The 20,462-nt window shown below is 35.8% G+C and overlaps 3 protein-coding genes and 1 long non-coding RNA gene across 4 annotated transcripts; 3 read left to right on the top strand and 1 right to left on the bottom strand.

The window, feature by feature from the left end:
- Positions 1–288: 288 nt before the first annotated feature.
- On the top strand, positions 289–1,543 carry LOC103960085 (calmodulin-like protein 11). The gene is made up of 4 exons (XM_009372475.3): positions 289–492; positions 679–836; positions 934–1,011; positions 1,260–1,543. Exons 1-4 carry the CDS (start codon positions 417–419, stop codon positions 1,392–1,394), a joined length of 447 nt encoding a protein of 148 aa, XP_009370750.1. The 5' UTR covers positions 289–416; the 3' UTR covers positions 1,395–1,543.
- Positions 1,544–1,994: 451 nt separating this feature from the next.
- Positions 1,995–6,637, top strand: LOC103960084. The gene is made up of 2 exons (XM_009372474.3): positions 1,995–2,793; positions 6,115–6,637. The coding sequence occupies exon 1, from the start codon at positions 2,083–2,085 to the stop codon at positions 2,704–2,706; it is 624 nt and encodes a 207-aa protein (XP_009370749.1). The 5' UTR covers positions 1,995–2,082; the 3' UTR covers positions 2,707–2,793; positions 6,115–6,637.
- A 3,973-nt stretch (positions 6,638–10,610) lies between these two features.
- LOC125467916 (calcium-transporting ATPase 12, plasma membrane-type-like) lies at positions 10,611–17,611 on the top strand. Its single transcript, XM_048585821.1, has 3 exons — positions 10,611–11,117; positions 11,245–11,503; positions 13,986–17,611. The coding sequence occupies exons 2-3, from the start codon at positions 11,259–11,261 to the stop codon at positions 17,116–17,118; spliced, it is 3,378 nt and encodes a 1,125-aa protein (XP_048441778.1). The 5' UTR covers positions 10,611–11,117; positions 11,245–11,258; the 3' UTR covers positions 17,119–17,611.
- LOC103960083 lies at positions 14,236–18,784 on the bottom strand. The gene is made up of 6 exons (XR_669194.2): positions 18,562–18,784; positions 17,951–18,142; positions 15,048–15,118; positions 14,795–14,965; positions 14,449–14,645; positions 14,236–14,377 (listed from the first exon to the last, which is right to left on the bottom strand). It is a non-coding gene; the product is annotated as an uncharacterized LOC103960083 (long non-coding RNA).
- Between the last annotated feature and the right edge of the window lie 1,678 nt (positions 18,785–20,462).

The raw sequence follows: 20,462 nt of genomic DNA, 5'->3' as shown, positions 1-20,462 counted from the left end.
TAAAACTATGCACTATAAAGCAAGTAAATTAGTAATAAAATATCATATGACTCTGTGATATTGGAAAAATCGTCAACAGGAGAAAGCGAGAGTAAGTAATTGGAAAATTCTTATAATCAAAGTTTTCAATTTCAACCGTTGATTCAAGACTCGAGGCCTCACTTCTAGAAAATTTCCATGTTTTGAATGGAGAAAATATTCACATGCATGCTGCGCGTTTGACTATTTCAATTAAATTAAAAAAGAATTATTTAGCTACTTTCGTCGCCTACTTATAACGTGAAAGCGACGCAGACAATTCCAACACTCAAGGCCAGCTCCAAAATACCATTCTTTGTTCCACATTAGCAATACAACTTTCTCAGCTGCCAAACAGAAAGCCAACTTGTTTTTCTCTCAGCTTTTGATCCCAAAAAATGGCAGATGCATTGACAGAAGGTCAAATTTCTGAGTTCCAGGAAGCCTTTTGCCTCATTGACAAGGATTCAGATGGTAAGTTCTTATCAGTTCACGTTTAATCATATTACTTTACGTATGTTTTCGTTAAGTGATTCTTCTCGACTGGGGACGGGAGTTCCTACAATCGTATACATCGATTCCTCTCGCGTTCATCCATCACGTGCTTTCGTGCTCAATTTGATGAGTTGCTAGGGTTTTTGATTGAGTCTTTATTTGCAGGACTTATTAGATTGGAAGAACTAGCAACAGTGATCCAGTCACTGGATCAACGTCCTACAAAAGAAGAAATCCAAGACATGATAAGTGAGATTGGTGCTGATGGAAATGGGACCATAGATTTTGAAGAGTTTTTGAATATTATGTCAAGAAAGATGAAGGTAATTAAGCTCTATAATATCAAACTGTTAGACCTAATTGTGTTAATTAAGCTTTTGGATCCAGTTTAATTGAAGAAGATTGTATTTAATCTTGCAGGAAAATGTTGCTGAGGAGCTCAAAGAAGCCTTCAAAGTATTTGACAGAGACCAAGATGGCTACATTTCAGCCTCTGAGGTACACATTAAATTATAGTTTACTTTAGTTTCATTTGGCCTAATTGGCGACCCGACCTTTTAAATCCCAACTGATGTGTCAGAATTAGGGTTTCTTCGTGTTTGGATTTACTTTAAACTTCATTTATTTACGATCAGTAAACAACTGTCATGTTATGTATCACCTTAGTTGGTATAAAAAATTTGGGATAACAGATGATGCTTGAAATGTTACTCATGTCTCTATGTACTTGTTTTGTTTTTTTATAGCTGAGACAAGTGATGATAAATTTAGGAGAAAGACTGACTGACGAAGAGGCTGAACAAATGATTAAAGAAGCTGATTTAGATGGTGATGGTCTAGTTAGCTATGAAGAATTTGCAAGGATGATGATGCTCAGTTGATCTTTTCCTCCTTTCTTAATCATGTTACTAGAAATAGAAAAATTGATCAAAATTAAATCATGTGTTTAATCCTTATACTCATTGATTAGGAAGCAATGCAAATTGTGCAATTACGGTTGTATTATATGAGAGGTGCCATTTCACTTTTATTGTTCACAACTTAATTTGTTTAGAATTTTTTAAATTATAGCTGTATTATTTGGCATCCGTACGTATTCGCACCTAAGTTTGAATTTCCCTTAATTTAGATTTAGATCATAATATCAATTCTATTAAAAAAATGTACGCCTAAAAATAAATAAAATAAAAAGAAGATAATTTATTTATTAAAAAAAACCTACATTGTGTAATTGGGCCTTCAATCCAAGCATAATTGGGCTTTAAGAAAGTGAAGCGCCCTTTTTCCTCTTAAGCCCAACCCAATTCGAATTTGGGATAATTTGTTTAGTTGTAAATAAGCTGAGCTCTCTTATTGCTTAAATGGTTTTCAGATGATTAAAAACGTTTTTAAATTATAAAAACGTTTTTATAGAGATCTTCATGAAATACTTTAAATAAAAAATATTTTCAAACAAGTCCATATATATATATATATATATATTATTTTTTTTCAGTCGGAATACAACAGTTTTGCGCCAAATCTCTAACCTCCGCTGGCGCCTTCTTTTCTTCTCTCTCAACCCTAAAAATGGCGGCTTCGGAATCGAACCATATCGACGAGCATTCAGCTGCTGCAACAACCATACAATTCGACCGTCCGGTCCCATTACTCCGCGGACCGGTTCGGGCAAGCCCAACCGACGACCCGTCCTGCGGTCCGTACGTCCTGGCGTTTCGAGACCCAAAGGCTTGGGCAAACGCGTACAGAGCCTGCAAGTCCAAGATGGTGGAGCAGTGCGAGGCCGGCGCAAGGATCGGTTGCGCCATCAGCGGATCCGAAAAGTGTAAGCCCCCGTGGTGGCGAGCTCTGATTGGTCAGAAAGCGCCGGACTTCAAACAGAGGGAGCAGTGCGAGGAGAGAGAAATGGAGGGTTGTTTGACGGCAGCAAAAGAGAAATGCGACGGGTTTGCGAAGGAGAAGTGCCTGAAGCCCTTCAGAGAAGCGAGGATTGCAGGCGTGAACGTGAAACAGGCTGAGAGATTGGTGTGCTGGGGGACTGTGGCGGATCGGAGTACGTGGGTCAATTTGATTGGATTGGACAAATTGGGGATTTCGGGTTCTACCACGAATTATAGGGCTGGTGAGTTGTTTGGTTCGGATAGTGAGGTTGATGGAGTTTTGGGCGGTGAGAATTTGACACTGAAGGTGTGAGATTTTGGAAAATGGAGGTGAAAGTTGGTGCATTTGTGATGAAATTTTGGACGAAATTGTTGCTGATGAAGTGGGATTGTGCAAAAGGTATGTTCGGTTGAACTCTGCTTCTTTGATTTAACATGGAAAAAGTAGAAAAGTTTCAATGCATTTCTGAATTTAGTGTTCGAAACTTGGGAGTATAATATAATTGTGTTATAGTATCGGATGAGCTTCGTATGATTTTGGTTTCGGATAGGAATTTTTGTGCAGGTTCAAGTTGTATTTAGTTATAACTTGTAAGAATTCGATGGCAGTCATTTGAGTGATAGAAAGCATATGTTAATCTGATTGTTCATTGTGTTAAGAAACATTTGGTTGTGCAACTATGTGGTAAAGTTCACCTCGTACTGCAGTTTTCGCTTTGCTTGATATATTTTGTTTAGATTGTCAAATCTGCTATATATCTGATATGGGTTTGCTGCAATGCTAAAACTACGGGCGAATGCATCCATCGTCATTAGTGATTCACTGTGACTTGTGCATGTAGAACTGAACAAGTTAATGGGCGATCTTGGTGGATTTAAATCCATCTTTGCCCTTCTGTTGACTGCATCCTTACTTTGTAATTGATTTAATTGAGCTTGAATGCACAATGTTCTTAGGGTGCTACTGCATTCAGTTTACACGGATGGCACTCAGGGTTCGTTGGGCCGAAAGAGCCCAAATTAAACCCTCATTTTTAGTACTAACTTTGACCTTGGTTGAACATCAATACAAACAAAAAACTTTAGGCCCAAATATTAAACAGTTTAGGGCATCTTGTACCTCATAACTGCATGTTTTTGGGGATATATGATTTTGAACTATCCTTGTGAAGTTATTCTGCATAGACTTTCAGAATTTTTATCTTTAACATTGCACATAGCTATCTGAAAAGAATCAATTTCTTATGTAAATTAATTTAACTCTATAGACTTTTTTTGTTTATAAGGGTTTACCTTTGATATAGGCAAATCGTTTCTTGAAAGTATCATTTTCATTTATAAACTAAATTAACTACGTTGATTTTTGGCACACGTAGGATTTTAAACTTTAACATATGCAGGATAGTTATACAAACAATTATTTTGTTTTTAAAAATAAACTTAGTTATGTATTTTAGAAACTTATTTGGTTTTGGTATGTTTGACATAAAATTTATGAAAATATTTATAAAGCCAAGAACTTCTTTGATATTACATGCTTCACCAAAATATATAACTTAATGCTTTTAAAAATATAACTGTCAACTTACACTATCTAATTTGCTACTTGATGTTGTGGTTTGTTCCTTGTGTTTCTGCACCACTAAGTTTGGTGGATTCACATGAAACACAGAAATAACTACAAGCTGTTTGGCGAGGAAATTTCTGCTTCATTTATGTGCTGACACGATATCGAACTGGATTTGTTATGGTCTCCGAAATAATAAAAGAAAATGGCAGTAAATAATTCATACAAGCTATTTAGCGAGGAAATTTCTGCTTTGTTTATGTGCTGACACAATATCAAACTGGATTTGTTATGGTCTCCGAAATATTAATAAAAATGGCAGTAGAGTGTTCACACAATTTCATCACACAATAATATATGGAAACATACTGTCGATTTCTTATCTTGTGACCAAGTTTGTACTAATGATATTTCATCTTGTGATCAATTTCGTAGTAATGATATCTCGTCTTGTAATCAAATTTTTCATAATGATATCTTATCTCGTGATCAAATATTTAGTGAAGGGAGGTGCTATTTGTGCAACGGACGAATATCACTAAAGCTTTGATGGTGACCGCTGGCGCAAATTGCACTCCCCTTACAATACGCATATGACAAAAACCAACATCATAAATTGTGCATGGAATATTATACGTATAAAACTCTACATTTGCCTTACTGTGACTTGTGCGTGTAGAACTGAACAGGTTAATGGGTGGCCTTGTTTGATTTAAATCTAGCTTGACCTTCTCTTGACTGCATCCTTACTTTGTAATTGATTTAATCGAGCTTGAATGCACAATGTTCTTAGGGTGTTACTGCGTTCAGTTTACACGGATAGCACTCGGGGCTCGTTGCCGAAAGAGCCCAAACTAAACGCTCATTTTAAGTACTAACTTTGACATAGGTTGAACATCAATACAGACAAACAACTTTAGACCCAAACATTAAACGGTTTAAGGCATCTTGTACCTCATAACTACATGTTCTAGGGGATGTATGATTTTGGACTATCCTTGTGAAGTCATTCTGCATAGACTTTCTGCTTATGAATTTTTATCTTTGTAACGTTGCACATATCTGAAAAGAATCAATTTCTTTTGTAAATTAATTAAGATCAATAGACTTTATTTTGTTTATAAGGGTTTACCTTGGATACAGGCAAATAGTTTCTTGAAAGCATCATTTTCATCTATAAAATAAATTAACTACGTTGATTTTCGGCATACGTAGGATTTTAAACTTCAACGTATGCAGGATAGTTATACAAACAATTATTTTGTTTTTAAAAATAAACTTAGCTACGTATTTTAGAAACTTATTTGGTTTTGGTATGTTTGACATTAAAAATTTATGAAAATATTTATAAAGCCAAGAACTTCTTCGATCTTACATGCTTCACCAAAATGTATAACTTAAATGCTTTGAAAAATATAATTTAGTCAAATTAGCCGTGGTTGTTTCCTTGCATTTCTGCACCGCTAGGTTTGGTGGATTCATGTGAAACGCAGAAATTCGTACAAGCTATTTAATTAGGAAATTTCTGCTTCATTTACATGCTGACACAATATCAAACTGGATTTGTTATGGTCTCCGAAATAATAAAAGAAAATGGCAGTAGAGTGTTACACAAGTTCATACACACAAAAATATGGAAAAGTAGTGTGTCGGTATCTTATCTTGTGAGCACATTTGTATCAATGCCATCTTGTCTTGTGAATCTGTGATCAATTTTGTAGTAATGATGTCTCATCTTGTGATCAAAATTTGTCGTAGTAATATCTTATCTCGTGATCAAATACGCAGTAAAGGGAGCGCTATTTGCGCAACGGACAAATATCACCAAAGCTTTGATGGTGACCGGTAGCGCAAGTTGCACTCCCTTTACAATACACATGTGGTTAAAATCAACATCATAAGTTGTGCATACATTTGTATTAACGATATCCTGTCTTGTGATCAATTTTGTAGTAATGATATCTCATCTCGTGATCAAAATTTATCGTAGTGATATCTTATCTCGTGATCAAATACGTAGTAAAGGGAGTGCTATTTGCGCACGGGACCGGTAGCGCAAATTGCGTTCCCTTTACAGTACGCATATGGTTAAAAACAATATCATAAGCTGTGCGTGGAATATTATACGTAAAAAGCTCTGCATTTTCCTTACAGGTCATTTTTAAACCGATGAAACACTCAATGAGGACAGTTCAACATACCCCATTGACATCACGGATGTTGCTGTCATCGTCGGTGTAACCGAGGCACACGATTCGGCCGCGGCAGGGACGTAATGTAAAAACAGAGAAGCATTTAGTGAATGGAAGTTGCTAGGAAGTTGCAGCGACGGCCTTTTGGGGTATTTCTGCCTTTAAAGTAAGATCAACTTGGTTTCGGTCAATGTCGTGATTAATGAGGTAGGCCATTTAGTCGTGGAAAGCTCTTCCACCTTTGACGAGGGAAACCACCAGGAAATTGCATTTGTCATGTAATTTGTCCTAGTGGTGATTCTTGTGATCTAGTACTGCCTTTTTTTTCTGAAAAGAAAATGATTTTTCTGGACCATCTGTAGAGACTGAAGATAGGATTCGATGTGGAAATGGCAAGTTGGAGAAAGTGGAATCCGATGGATGAGAGTTTGTTTGAGGAAATTGTAGCGATTTCTGTACACTTATTGTCTTCTTTCGCACACTTATATTTCGGGCTATTGAATTAAATTAAATAAAATGAGAGTAAAGGGACATAAATAAACATGGTGGTCTAAAAGGAGAAAATTCGTTTTGGGCCAAATTTCCTCAAGAAATTGAGCCAGGTATAATGGCGGGCCCACCAGTGTGAGCGAACGTGCCTAATTTGTTCGCATTCACACAGCTTCGACGTGCATGACACGAGACAAAGCGTCAGCACTGCCCCCAGGAGCTGACGCCTTTGTTGGCCATGTGCAATGAGCCCAATGACTTTTTCTTTTTAATTTGACAGCTATAAAAATTGAATTGTTGGTTGATACAACGGTTCAAATTTGAACTGGTTTTTAAATCAAATTTATAATTCCATTACATCAAATTACAGAGATTGAACATCAGCAAATCTAATGGTAAAAGAAGGTCTGATGGCCCAAAATTAAATCAAATGGCTAAAACAATTAACAAATAATTTAAATAAAATTTTACCAAAAATTTCTACAAATACCTACGTATTTGTTCAAACATATATACAATGCAAATATTTTCATGTGTTTCGTATGGGTACAAGGGTTTTTTTATGTTGTTCCATGACTTTCATGTTTCATGTGATGCATATGTTATGAACTTGTGTTTAAGAATGGGGTAGCTAGTGTGATTTTTCATTATATATCCAATTTAACTATTTTTAGTTAAAATGTCCATAAAAACAAATTAGGATGATCTACATGGATTTTATTATTAAAAAGTTACCATGAAAACAGTTTAGGCTGAAATCATTATTTAATAATTTGGAGCTCAAAACTACTTAAGGAGAAAAACTGTTTCTGATTTATGGCTTAAAATTTTCTGACATAAATTTTAAAGTTTTATCCCACACCACTGCACATGTGTTATTCTTTTCTTTCTGCTTTTATGCCTTTAGCTTTTAAGGCTCGTTTAAGACTGCAACTAAACGCTTTTACTCGTAAGGGCTAACCACTTCTATTAGAAACATGTATAAGTGTTTGTTGAAATATTAAGTGCTTCCTAAAGAAAACAATTGGAAGTGCTTTCTTAAGAAGCATATGAATGCGCTTCTCCTAAAGTGTTTTTACGATCCAAAAATGCATCTAGCTTTATATGTTAAACGTAGTTGGAAGCGTTTTTTATTGTTAGAAAACATTTTTATCCTTTCTAGAAGTAGCTTTATCTATTAAACATAATTGGAAACGTTTGGATGATTAAAAAACACTTTTATCTTTTCTAGAACTAACCGCAAACCGGCCTTTAATTAAAAAATATGTGCTCAAAGATGTGAAAAATGCATTAGCAAAAGAACAGAAGCTGCTATAAAAAGCCTATTGGCATAGAAAAGTCATTATATATTTTTCAAAGGACATTTTCTCTTTAATATTGTCGTGAGATACATCGAGTTTGCGTACTTTTTTAAGGGACCCGGCTTCTCTGCTCTCCCAGTTTCCATACCCTTCTATCTCTTCTTATTTTGTGCAGTCATGGTTAAGTCACGTCAACAATTTATATTGATTTTTTTATAGAGATAATAAGACAAAAAGCAATAGTGATATAAAATGTTGACGTGATTTAACCGTAACCGCACAAACAGAAAAGGATGAGAATGTATAGGAACTGGGAAGGCAGAGAAGCCAGGTTCTTTTTTAAGGCCAATAACAATTATTTAAAAACGAATGACGTTGCTTTGTACCAGTCGGACGTCGAAGCCAATCGTAATCAACCGCCTTAGCAATATGATTTCAGAAGAAATATAAACAATTATAACAAACATAGAAAAAAATGACTAGTTTTTTTTTTTTTTTTTTTTTTGTCAAACGATAGATTTTATTAGATTTGATGTTAGATTAGTTACTGATGAGATTTGAACCCACGTCGTCATGCAAAGGTTCAACACATTTTCACCGCTGTGGTAAAATGTGTGATAAATTAATTCAGTTAGTCCAATTCGTTTATTTTATTGGGTTGTTGTATTTTATGCATATTGCAAAAGGAAGAAAAATAAATGAATTTAATGTAAATAAATAAAAGCATAGGTGGAATGATCCAAGTCCGCCCTGGCGGCAATTCTTTTAAAAAACCGTACAAAAATGTACGGACAAATGTTGGTTGTTACAACTTGCGGCGGCTCCTTTAATTTGAAACTGTCGTTAGCTTAATTAAACACTTGATATTTAATGTTGGACTTGAACCTTTACATTTGGGTGTCATAATTTGAAATATTTGAACAAAAGGTTGGCTAGGAAATAAAATACCATAAATCGGCATCGTTTTGTTTTGATTGTGTTGATTAAAGTTCAATGTATACTTATGAATCGTTTAAAGGTATGAGGTTTCAAACTTAAGTATTTGGCAAATCCGAGCGCACTATTAGACATGAGATGTTTGGTAATGAATTGCTCATCTCAAAAAAAATTCCTTTTACCGCCAATTTTTTATTTAAAAATTAATAAAAAAAACAAAAAACAAAAAAACGATGAAATTTGGCTATCTATTTGCTATTGTGTTCTTTCAAGTTGTGCTCCTTAAAATTCAACTATTCAAGACATGCAATGCAAACTTGTGGGTCATCTCTGGCAAATCCGTACACATTAATTGATAGGAGCTAACAATGTTGATTTTTGAATGATAACAAGTAGCCAGTGCTAAGTGTGCGAATTGCGGCTTCCTAATAAACAAAAAGTAAGAGAGGTTCTGGATTTAATGTTTCAAGTTGGTGAGTCTGCTTAATTGTAATCACGGGTAGGATGAAATTTCTCATAGTCTCTTTAGACCCGAAAGAAGTAGATAACTGTGATTTACTACTAGTTGTCCTTATTTTGCTGTTAAAAGAAGAAAAAAAAAAAAAAAGACAATTATGAGTTTGGAAATGAATCAACGGATATTGAGAACAACTAAGATGAGAATAGGCAAAGTCATATTTTTGAGAATTTTTTTTAGGGTGCTCGAAACACGAGTTGTTATACAAGTGAAGAGATATTTGAAAAATAAAAATTTTCTTCAATTATTTAATAATAACTGATGTACTATTCCGTGTTCCGAATATACTGAAAAATTCTCCACATTTGCCATTTTATGGGGTAAAGTATTTAATAAAGTAGGGAGAAAAAGACAACCCACGTTGCGGACCTTTCAAATATTCACAAAAGATATAAATAAATAAATATCTATGTCGACTTCCATGTCTCAATGTGACTCTGTTCATAACACAATATTTCCAACAATCTTTCCAGTTATTTCCAGTTATTTCCCTCTCTATTTCTATTTGATATATTTCTCTGAGATAATAATCTTAGTCATTTCGTTTACATCGAGCTGGAAATTTTTGTCGATGATTTTAGTGGAGACCCAAGTCATTGTTTAATAGTTGATTTTTCTTCAATTTCCCCAAGGCAAAACTAGCAGTTCTGTCATTTAAGTTGAATGGAGTGCTTTACATTTCACGGAGCAATTACAAAAGAAGAATATCGACTCGGCTTTTAGCCAAAATGTCCTTTTGAGTTTAACACAACTTTTCATTTTGATTTCTGATTTTTAAAATTGATATAAATTATTCTTGAGATTGTCCACCGTCAATCATTTTAGTGATTTTGTGAAAAATTTCGATTAAATTGAAAAACCACCAATTCCAGTGGAGGGTTGATTTAACAAAACACCCTCAATTTAACCAAGATTTTTCACTAAATAACCAAAATGATTACTATGGACAACATCAGTGACCATTTTTATCGATTTAGATCTCAAACACCACAGTCAGAAGTTATGCTAATCTCAAAAAACATTTTATCTAAAAAGCCTACTGACTCTAATGATATTTCTCTTTACAATACAAGTTTATTACAGTTTAACACGTAGGTCTAAACTTTTTTTTTTTTTTTTTGAATAAATCACTTCAGTATGCGTCAGTTTGTGAAGGCAATAAGGATTGACTCCTTACATACTCGTAATAAGACATCTCTCTCTCCAAAAAAAAAAAAAACATAAGACTCCATGTATTTTACTCTTCCTGAGAGTTGTCCTAGCCATGCATACTGATAGAAAAGCTTGTGTTGGAGCAGCCGAATATGTCATCCTTACGACGACTTTTCACAAAAGGATAGCTTGGTCACACTTGACTGCGTACTAGTCCCACCCAACATAACAACTTCTCCGCTCACTACCAAAATTTCTTGTAAAGAGCCAAACAGTATTAAAAACCTGCTCTATTTTTTATGGCCTGAGGAAGAACTTTGTATTGACCACATAAACGTGCTATTGCTGCTTGACAATTTTTGCCGACGTGGTACATATGCTTTCATCCCATTGTTAGCTACCATTTTTTGCCTATAAATACAACTCAACCATTCACTTTAGGATGAACTCTCTTTCTATCAATTGTAGGCCAAAAAGTATTAAAAACCTGCTCTATTTTTTATGGCTTGAGCAAGAACTTTGTATTGACCAATAAACGTGCTATTGCTGCTAGACAATTTTTCCGACAGGGTACATATGCTTTCATCTCATTGTTAGCTACCCTTTTTTGCCTATAAATACAACTCAACCATTGTTAGCTAGGTCATCCTCCTCCTCCTTACTAACCACTAATCTCTTTCACTCTTAAACTCTTTAGACCTAAAAAGAAAGATGGTAAGCAGCAGCGACACGCCCTACAATTGTGGCCCATCGCTCCTTGACGACCTTGACACCGCCCTCCGAGCTAAGAGGAGGTGGCGGATGGCCTTTTTGGCGTTACGTGTTGTCCGTGTCATGCTTGAGCGTCCCAGAGAGATAGTATCCAATCACTACAGTTTAGTGTCCGACGTTGATGATCATGAAGATGCTGGTCTTGCAGAAACTGTGAAGGAAAAGAACTTGGCTGCTGCAAAAAGGTACTTGCATTCAAACAGTAAACCTAATATTTTCATAAGAAGAATGATAAGTACAACTAAGCTGAATTTTCAACACGCTTTTCCTATTGACCTAAATATTAAACTTATTTAATGGGTGGTGTATCATTGTCCGCAACGTGTTTATTTATTTGGAACGAGAAATGAATGAGAGTTGTGTTATTGGACTTTCAATCCAAGTCATTTCATTGATTAATTGCACTAACAAGGGAATCAAAAGTCATGTGGACCTAATATAAAGTCAATAATTCTATTTTAGAATTTTGCAAGACAGAGACTTCTGAGGCTGCTTGTGAAGTACAGGAAATCACTAAGGGCTCACTCGAAAATACTTTTAAAATGATCGAAAATACTTTTAGTGAAAATATTTGTGAAATTAATTTTTAATAAAAATCCAACTGAATCTTGCAAAAGTACTTTAAGTATTTCTTACAAACAGCAAATATCTAGTGCTTCTTTTAAAAAAAAAAAAAACACTTGAAGTGCTATCATTCATTTTGCAAACACTTCTAAACGAGTTCCAATAATTTGTACTACAGTTATCTTTCACTTTTTTATATTACCTTTGGTTGGAATGAGTCAATAATCAAAATGGCTTCATTCTCATTTCAACTTAGAAAGTAAGTAAACACTTGCACATATTTAGTTAGATTTCGATTTCAGAATGTTAGTAAACACTCAAGTAAATGAATACATCTAATGTAATTTATGTAAAAGATCAGGCACCCTTCACAAAATTTATATTGTACAAACAAGGTGCCAAACTTTAGGGACCAAATTGTTAACTACGTGCTTAAACCGCAAGTGTGCACCTAACACAAACGTTCTGTAAGAAGATTGAAATTTTAATAAAAATTTGGTGTTAGATTACATATTGGTTATAATCTCCTTATCATTGATTCAAATTTACTAATATGTATTTTATTCAATGTCTCCAATTAAATATTTAAATTTATTAATATACACATTTCAATTTATTTTTTTGACCAAAAAAAGTTTTTTAATTCATTAGTTTTGTTTAGCATTCTTCAAACTTAAAAGGACTCAATTAATGTACCTAAATATTAGTACTGAAATGTATATCCCGAAATGTATACACTGAAATCTATTATATTGAACTAATGTGACTAAATACTTGAAATGTTAATACCAAAATGTATTTATATTGAATAAATATACCTAAATGTTTGTATCGAAATGTATGTACTGAAATGTATGTAACGAAATGTATGCACAAAAATGTATTATAATGAATTTAATGTACCTAAATGAAAAAGACAAAGTATATCGAAAGATCTTGTATAACATAAATTAGTTATCTAAATGTTTACAACAACATGTGTTATGATATAATGAAATAAAATTAATACATTAGAACTAGGAGGAAAGAGAGAAATAATTAAACATCAAAATATAATTAATAAATGAGGTGATTAATGTATCAAGGGACTATAATTAAATTTTGATCTTTATCATGTTTTTGTCTAAAAGTCATATTTGTCAAGGATTAGAATGAAGTTTCCTATAATTTAATTTCACCCTCAAAAAATTTACAATTTTAAACCTAGAACCATTATTGTACTATCATACTTTTAAGGCTTTTTAGCCAAAATGATCTCTAAAATTGGTATAAATTCTTACTTTGATCTTTGAGATTTGAAATCCATAGAAGTAGTCCATGAGACTGTACACTGTCAATCATTTTGGTTATTCCATGAAAAACCTTCATTAAATTGAGGGTAATTTTATCAAATCATCCCTTCCACTTGAACCATTGGTTTCTTCAATTCAAAGGGAAATTGTTCACAAATAAATAAAAATGGTTGACAATGAATAATCTCAAATACCACTTTTATAAAATTTTTAAATCTTAAGATCATTTTCGCTAAAAAAAATCTATGGCAGAGCCTGCTTTTTATAAAGAATGGTAAAGCCTACTTTTAATAAAGAATTGTAGAGTGAGACAATGGTACAACCATTATTGTAAAGTTTTCCTTCCGTACATCGAGTAATTGAAGCATGATAAAAAAATGTCATTTCATACATAGTGGGAGGACCACCACAAGAGAGGAAATTTCCCCATTGCATGTAGCGCAAGAAACCTTTTGGTTTAGGGTGATTGACCACACAATTGAATGGTAGACCTTAAAAAAAATCCAACCTAAAGTTTGGAGGGAGTAGCTTTCCATTTCACAAGAGAAATACAAATACAATGCTATCACAACGTTGCTCGTGTACACATCAAGTCCTATACTTGTATTGTGTTCGGTTCATGTCATTCAAGTCGTGTCGTGTCACACATTGCCTCTTTTGCAATCACCGACTGAATTTGGCTATAAAACAGAGCAAAAACACATGACAATGGAGTTCTTAATTTGTTTCAACTAGGCTCTCTTTCCGACTTTATTTTCTTAACTGTGTGAACTCATCAAAGTTCTAACTGTTGACAAACCATGTTAAGCAGCCGCGATTCGCCTTATGGTTATGGCAAATTGCTCCTCGACATCACCACCACCACCACCCTCACCCTCACCAGAGCCAAGATGAGATGGCGCATGGCATACGCAACAATATATGCTGTTCGGGCCATGCTTTCGCTTCCCAAAGAGCTTCTAAACAAGAGAAACAACTACAAAAAGGACTCCGAGATCTTGCACTCTTATTCTTACACTGCACTGGATGTGAAACCAAGCGCTTCCCACCAAGAAATCATTACTGAAACTGATCGGTGCAGTTTTCTCCCCAACACTGAATTTGATCATGCAGGACTTGTACGAGTGGTGCGGGATAAGGACTTGTGTGCTCTGAACCAGTTTGGAGGAGTTAACGGCGTCAGCACTTCTCTCAGAACAAACCCTGAAAATGGCATCCCTGGAAATGAGCCAGAAGTCAACCAAAGGCGTGAAACCTTTGGTTCAAATACCTACCACAAGCAGCCTCCAAAAGGGTTGTCCTATTTTGTGCTGGACGCTTTGAAAGATACAACAATTCTGATTCTCTGTGTCTGTGCGGCGCTTTCTCTCGGATTTGGAATCAAAGAGCATGGAGCGAAGGAAGGCTGGTACGAGGGAGGAAGCATCTTTGTTGCTGTATTCATTGTCATTGTTGTCTCAGCTCTCAGTAACTTTAGACAAGAATTACAGTTCGACAAATTGTCTAAAATCAGTAGCAACATCAAAGTTGAGGTATTTAGAGACAAACAGAGACAAGAAATCTCCATCTTCAATATTGTAGTTGGAGATGTTGTGGTTCTGAATATGGGAGATCAAATACCTGCAGATGGATTGTTCCTAGATGGGTATTCCTTACAAGTGGACGAGTCAAGCATGACGGGAGAGAGTGACCATGTTGAAGTTGATTCCGCCAAGAACCCCTTCCTGTTCTCCGGTGCAAAGGTGGTAGATGGCCATGCTCGAATGCTCGTCACATCAGTTGGGATGAACACTGCGTGGGGAGAAATGATGAGCTCAATATCGCAGGACTCAAATGAAAGAACACCATTACAAGAAAGGCTTGACAAACTAACCTCTTCTATTGGAAAGGTAGGCCTTGCAGTTGCCTTCCTAGTTCTTGTAGTCTTGTTGATTCGTTTTTTCACTGGTAACACAAGAGATGATGAGGGAAAAAAGGAGTACAGTGGTAGCAACAAAAGCATAGATAGTGTGTTGAGCGGAGTAGTTCGCATTGTTTCCGCTGCAGTCACTATTGTGGTTGTGGCAATCCCAGAAGGTCTGCCATTGGCCGTCACACTAACACTTGCTTACTCAATGAAAAGAATGATGAATGATCAGGCTATGGTCAGAAAACTACAAGCTTGTGAGACGATGGGATCAGCAACCGTTATTTGTACTGACAAAACAGGAACTTTGACAAAAAATGAAATGGAAGTGACTCAATTTTTTGTTGGCCAAGATCTCTTTGAGAAAGATAATTCAATCACATCAAATGTTTGTGAATTATTCCATCAAGGAGTTGGCTTGAACACGACCGGAAGTGTTTACATGCCTTTTTTGGGATCAAAACCCGAAATTTCTGGTAGTCCAACAGAGAAAGCGATTCTCCATTGGGCTGTTTCAGATTTGGGTATGGACCTGGAAAAGTTGAAGCCTAGTTATGACATTCTTCATGTTGAAACGTTTAACTCAGATAAGAAACGAAGCGGGGTTCTTGTAAAGAAGAAGAATAACACCATCCATGTGCACTGGAAAGGAGCTGCTGAGATGATCGTTGCAATGTGCTCGAGTTATTATGAAACCAACGGGACTATAAAGTCCTTGGATGAAGATGGTAGGTCAAATATTGAGAAAACAATCCAAGGCATGGCAGCTAGTAGCCTCCGGTGCATTGCTTTTGCTCATGCTCAAATTTCAGAGAAAGAAATTGAATACAGCAACGACAACAAGCCCCACCCAAGGCTAAAAGAAGATGGATTAATCTTGCTAGGGGTAGTTGGTCTCAAAGATCCATGTCGGCCAGGGGTCACCAAAGCTGTGAGTACATGCATGTCTGCAGGCGTGCAAATTAAAATGATTACCGGAGACAATGTTTTCACAGCTAAAGCTATAGCTACAGAATGTGGAATACTAAATACTGAGGATGTGGAAAATGGTGATCAAGTGATAGAAGGAGCAGAATTCCGAAACTACACACCGGAAGAGAGAATGAAAAAGGTCGATAGAATTCGCGTGATGGCAAGATCCTCCCCGTTCGACAAGCTATTGATGGTGCAGTGTTTGAAGCAGAAAGGACATGTGGTTGCAGTCACAGGAGATGGCACAAATGATGCACCTGCATTGAAAGAAGCTGATATAGGACTTTCCATGGGAATCCAAGGGACGGAGGTGGCAAAAGAAAGCTCAGACATCATCATCTTGGACGACAACTTCAATTCTGTGGCCACAGTTTTGAGGTGGGGGAGATGTGTTTATAACAATATACAGAAGTTCATCCAGTTTCAACTAACTGTTAATGTCGCAGCTCTAGTAATCAACTTTATCGCCGCAGTTTCAGCTGGTGAAGTTCCCCTAACAGCAGTTCAGTTGCTGTGGGTGAATCTCATCATGGATACACTAGGCGCTCTCGCCCTTGCTACTGAGCGGCCAACAGATGAGCTAATGCAGAAGAAACCTGTAGGTCGAACTGCGCCGCTCATAACCAATATTATGTGGAGAAACCTTTTATGTCAAGCTCTATATCAAATAGCCATCCTCTTAACCTTGCAGTTCAGTGGCGAGTCCATCTTCAATGTCACTGCTGTGGTGAATGATACTTTGATTTTCAACACGTTCGTACTCTGTCAAATTTTCAACGAGTTCAACTCGAGGAGCATGGAGAAGCAGAATGTATTCAAAGGAATTCACAGGAACAAATTGTTTATTGGAATTGTGGGGATAACTATCGTTCTTCAAGTTGTGATGGTGGAGTTCCTGAAGAAGTTTGCAAGCACAGAGAGGTTGACTTTGAGGCAATGGGCAACTTGTGTCGCAATTGCAGCTGTTTCATGGCCAATTGGTTGGATCGTGAAGTGCATACCAGTTCCAGATGAACCGTTCTTCGAAACTATCAAGAGGTTACTCACAATCAAAAGAAATGTGTGAGCATCTTGGACTCCAAGTCTTGGATTTGGCTCGAGAACCAAGGTCCAGGTTCCAGAGTTCAGGGGCCGGGACAAGATGTCGGATACCTGAGCTCAAAGCTCAAAGGCGTGAGCTCAGGGCTCAAGGTCCAAAGTGGAGCTCTAGGTTTGGGACTCAGCACTCGGGGTTCATTCTCAGGGTTCATGTCCTACATCCCTAGCTTGGGGTCTAGGTTTGAGTATTTGATGCTCGGAGTCAATGCCTACGGCTTGGAGTCTTAGGCTCGAGTGAATTTGTAAATTTGGAATGCTCATTCCCAAACTATATATGCGAACCAAAACAACGGAATGACCATTCCATAAGGATGCATAAACCCTAATAATCCAAACGTTACCTGAGATACGGATTATTATGGTGTAAAATAATAAGTTCCAAGATAAGATTCCTTGTATCTGAACTTGTAAGTGTGATGTTTGAAGGAGATGTACAAGAGTGCGTAAGCCGAATTTAATCATTTTCTAACTTAGATAAGATTAATTCATTGTTTATAAAGCACAGAAGCAAGACGGAGATTAGATAATATCAGTTATACATGTTTACATTCAAGAATAGGCTAAAACAAAAGACTCGAAAGAGCAGAAACCGAAAGGATGTAGTATATGAACTCTAATCCCGACTTCTGCATCATTTCAGTGAATAACATGTAAAACAATCTGAAAGTGACATTTCTTTTGATTATTGTAAGAGCTATTGAAGATTGCTAAACCCTAATCATGGTTTAAGACTCTTTAATTACAAAGACAAACATCAGCAAGTATGAACTGAGCAGGAATAGTAATTGGAGATTACTTACATAAACCAACTACTGGCGGAACATGGCAACAATCCCTTTCACAGGAGAGATTTGACCGTGTGACCGTTGTAATGTCTCTCCCTCCCTCTATCTTTTTCATCACCTCACGATAGAGAGTTGGGGGGACATTACGACGGTTACACCCAAGATCTTGCCCTTTCACAGCCTTCCCCTCACATTATTACCTGCAGGCTGCAGCAAAATTTCCAGTTAATATCTGAGATTAAACAAAATCAAGCCGCTTCCTTTAAGACAACCCATTTAATCATTTTCAACAAACTTTTAGGGAAAAAAAAAAATACCAATTACACACAGAAACTCCAGAAAATTCCAATTGAGAAGATAAATCAATCAATCAATCACCCCCATCACCTGTTACAATTAAGTGAAGGAGTAAAGGAACACCCTTTTAATTTGCATGCTTTCTTCATTTTGCAGATACAGAAAACCCATCATCATCCTCTAAAATCTAATTCTCTCATCGAATTCACATGGAAAAAAGTTCAAATTTACTGATTTTTTGAATCAGATTAATTACCAAACTGAACAGTAAGAAAAGGAAAGGCAAAGGCAAAAACAGAGAGTAAAGTATAAGTTTTTTGAAAACTCACTGGTACTGCACAGTTACATGTTGCTTGCGAACTGCCAAGTATTCTTCTTCGGTACAGCAGAGAGAGAGATTAGGCGCGCCAAATGAACAGATTGTATCTGTAAATTTGCAGGATGCTCTTTGGTCTTGAGAAATTGAGTGATTTGAAAGCAAACAGAACACAAAAGGCCAATAACGTCCTTTCATTTTTAATCATGATGTAGGCAGAAGCGACATTGTCTATTTTGCATTCGTCACAAATTGGCCGCGCAGTTTTTTTCAATTGTTTTTTAAGGGACCATCTTGTGCCAAAGTCACGCCAGTTTAATTTTTTGGAAGTTGAAAAAACTCATAGAAGCGTTTCAACCATTTTTGGGCACTCACATGTGATCACCAACGCAATGAATGGAACCCACAAGTTTCACTTGTATCGTATCGTTCAATTCAGAAGCAAATTTTCACAAATATCGTTCATCTAAATATTTCAACATAATATCGTTCACCTAAATATATCAACATCACAATGGACCTAGTGGTTGAACTTAATTGGACACCTTCTTTAGTTTTTGTAGGGCCTTAACTCCATTAAGATATCAAGGGTATATGAAAAAAAAATTAAAAACTAAATAAAAATAAATAAATAAAACCATCTTAAGAGAGAGAAGAATCGAACTCGTGATCTTATAAGAGAGAAAAATCAAACACAAGATCTTACATACGTAGATAAATTTACAAGTCCTAGAAACTGCAAGCCCTACTATATTATTATGGGTGTAGAGATTTTCGCTACACTTTCAACATTGTAAATGAAACATTGTGATCGAATAATGACTGCCAATATGAAAAATTGCATAAAAACGAATTGACCTTACAATAGTGAACCTCATACTTTACAATAAACTTGATTTCTCAAATTCAATAGCAGAAATTTCACAAGTACTTTCATTAGTTGCAAATCAGTCCACATATGAATGAACAAAAAATGGACGAACAACGTAATATGAAAGTAAAAATATTATTAAAATAAATAAAAATACCGAAACGGTTACAAAATTTATACAAGTACATCGAGATTAACTTGACGAAAATAAACGAATAAAGACTCGTACATATGGCAAACTAGCAAACTCTAAACCTAAACGGACTTAGGCCCAAGAAATCAAACACTAAAAAACTAAATACGACTATTTTTCCAACAATTCCAACGTTTAAACAATGATATCCAAAGAGGTTTAATTAATTAACAATATACAGGATAGAACGGTTAAAAGCTTATATAATACTACTGCAGGCTGTGCAGCCATGCACAAAGATTCAAGTGCTTTCCCCCCTTGTTAATGCATTCTTTTACGACATATGTCACCATTAAATTGTTCTTTAACAAAACCAACATATTAAACAACATCTAAAAGGGATTAGTGCAATATAATCAAAGGCTTAATTTAAGTATAAGGGTTAATTGATAAGATGGAATCTCAAAAGCACCAAACATTTTTGGACTGGAGAAATTCTGTCACTCAAAACCCTAACAGTAGTATGAATATTACCCCAAGCAGCTAAGATTCCGGAATACCATATGAACATTTTTAGCGCAATGTTACTCTCATTGGCCAAGTCATGGCCTTCTTTTGCAAAATAAAGTTCTGCAAATGGACCACCATGTGTATACTGGATTACATATGATAAAAAGGGCAATCCCAAGGCAATAAGGTTCTCTTCTTTGCAAGGGTCGGAGAGGGAGGGGAAACGTAATCGTAAGCAGTCTTACCCTTACTTTGCAAAGAGATTGTTTCACAACTCGAACCCATGACCTTTTGATAAAACATGAGTAACCTTTCTATTGCGCGAAGGCTTGCCCTTATTGAATTAAATATCATAAATCATGAAATTTCATATTAGCACTCTAAAAAAGTCTCCATGCTC

The sequence above is a fragment of a genome, unplaced genomic scaffold, assembly GCF_019419815.1.
Source record: "Pyrus x bretschneideri cultivar Hongxiangsu unplaced genomic scaffold, Pyrus_bretschneideri_v1 Contig23, whole genome shotgun sequence".
Taxonomy (NCBI): Eukaryota; Viridiplantae; Streptophyta; class Magnoliopsida; order Rosales; family Rosaceae; genus Pyrus; species Pyrus x bretschneideri.
Note: the sequence above shows the minus strand (reverse complement) of the source record. Positions and strands in the feature narration are given on the sequence as shown.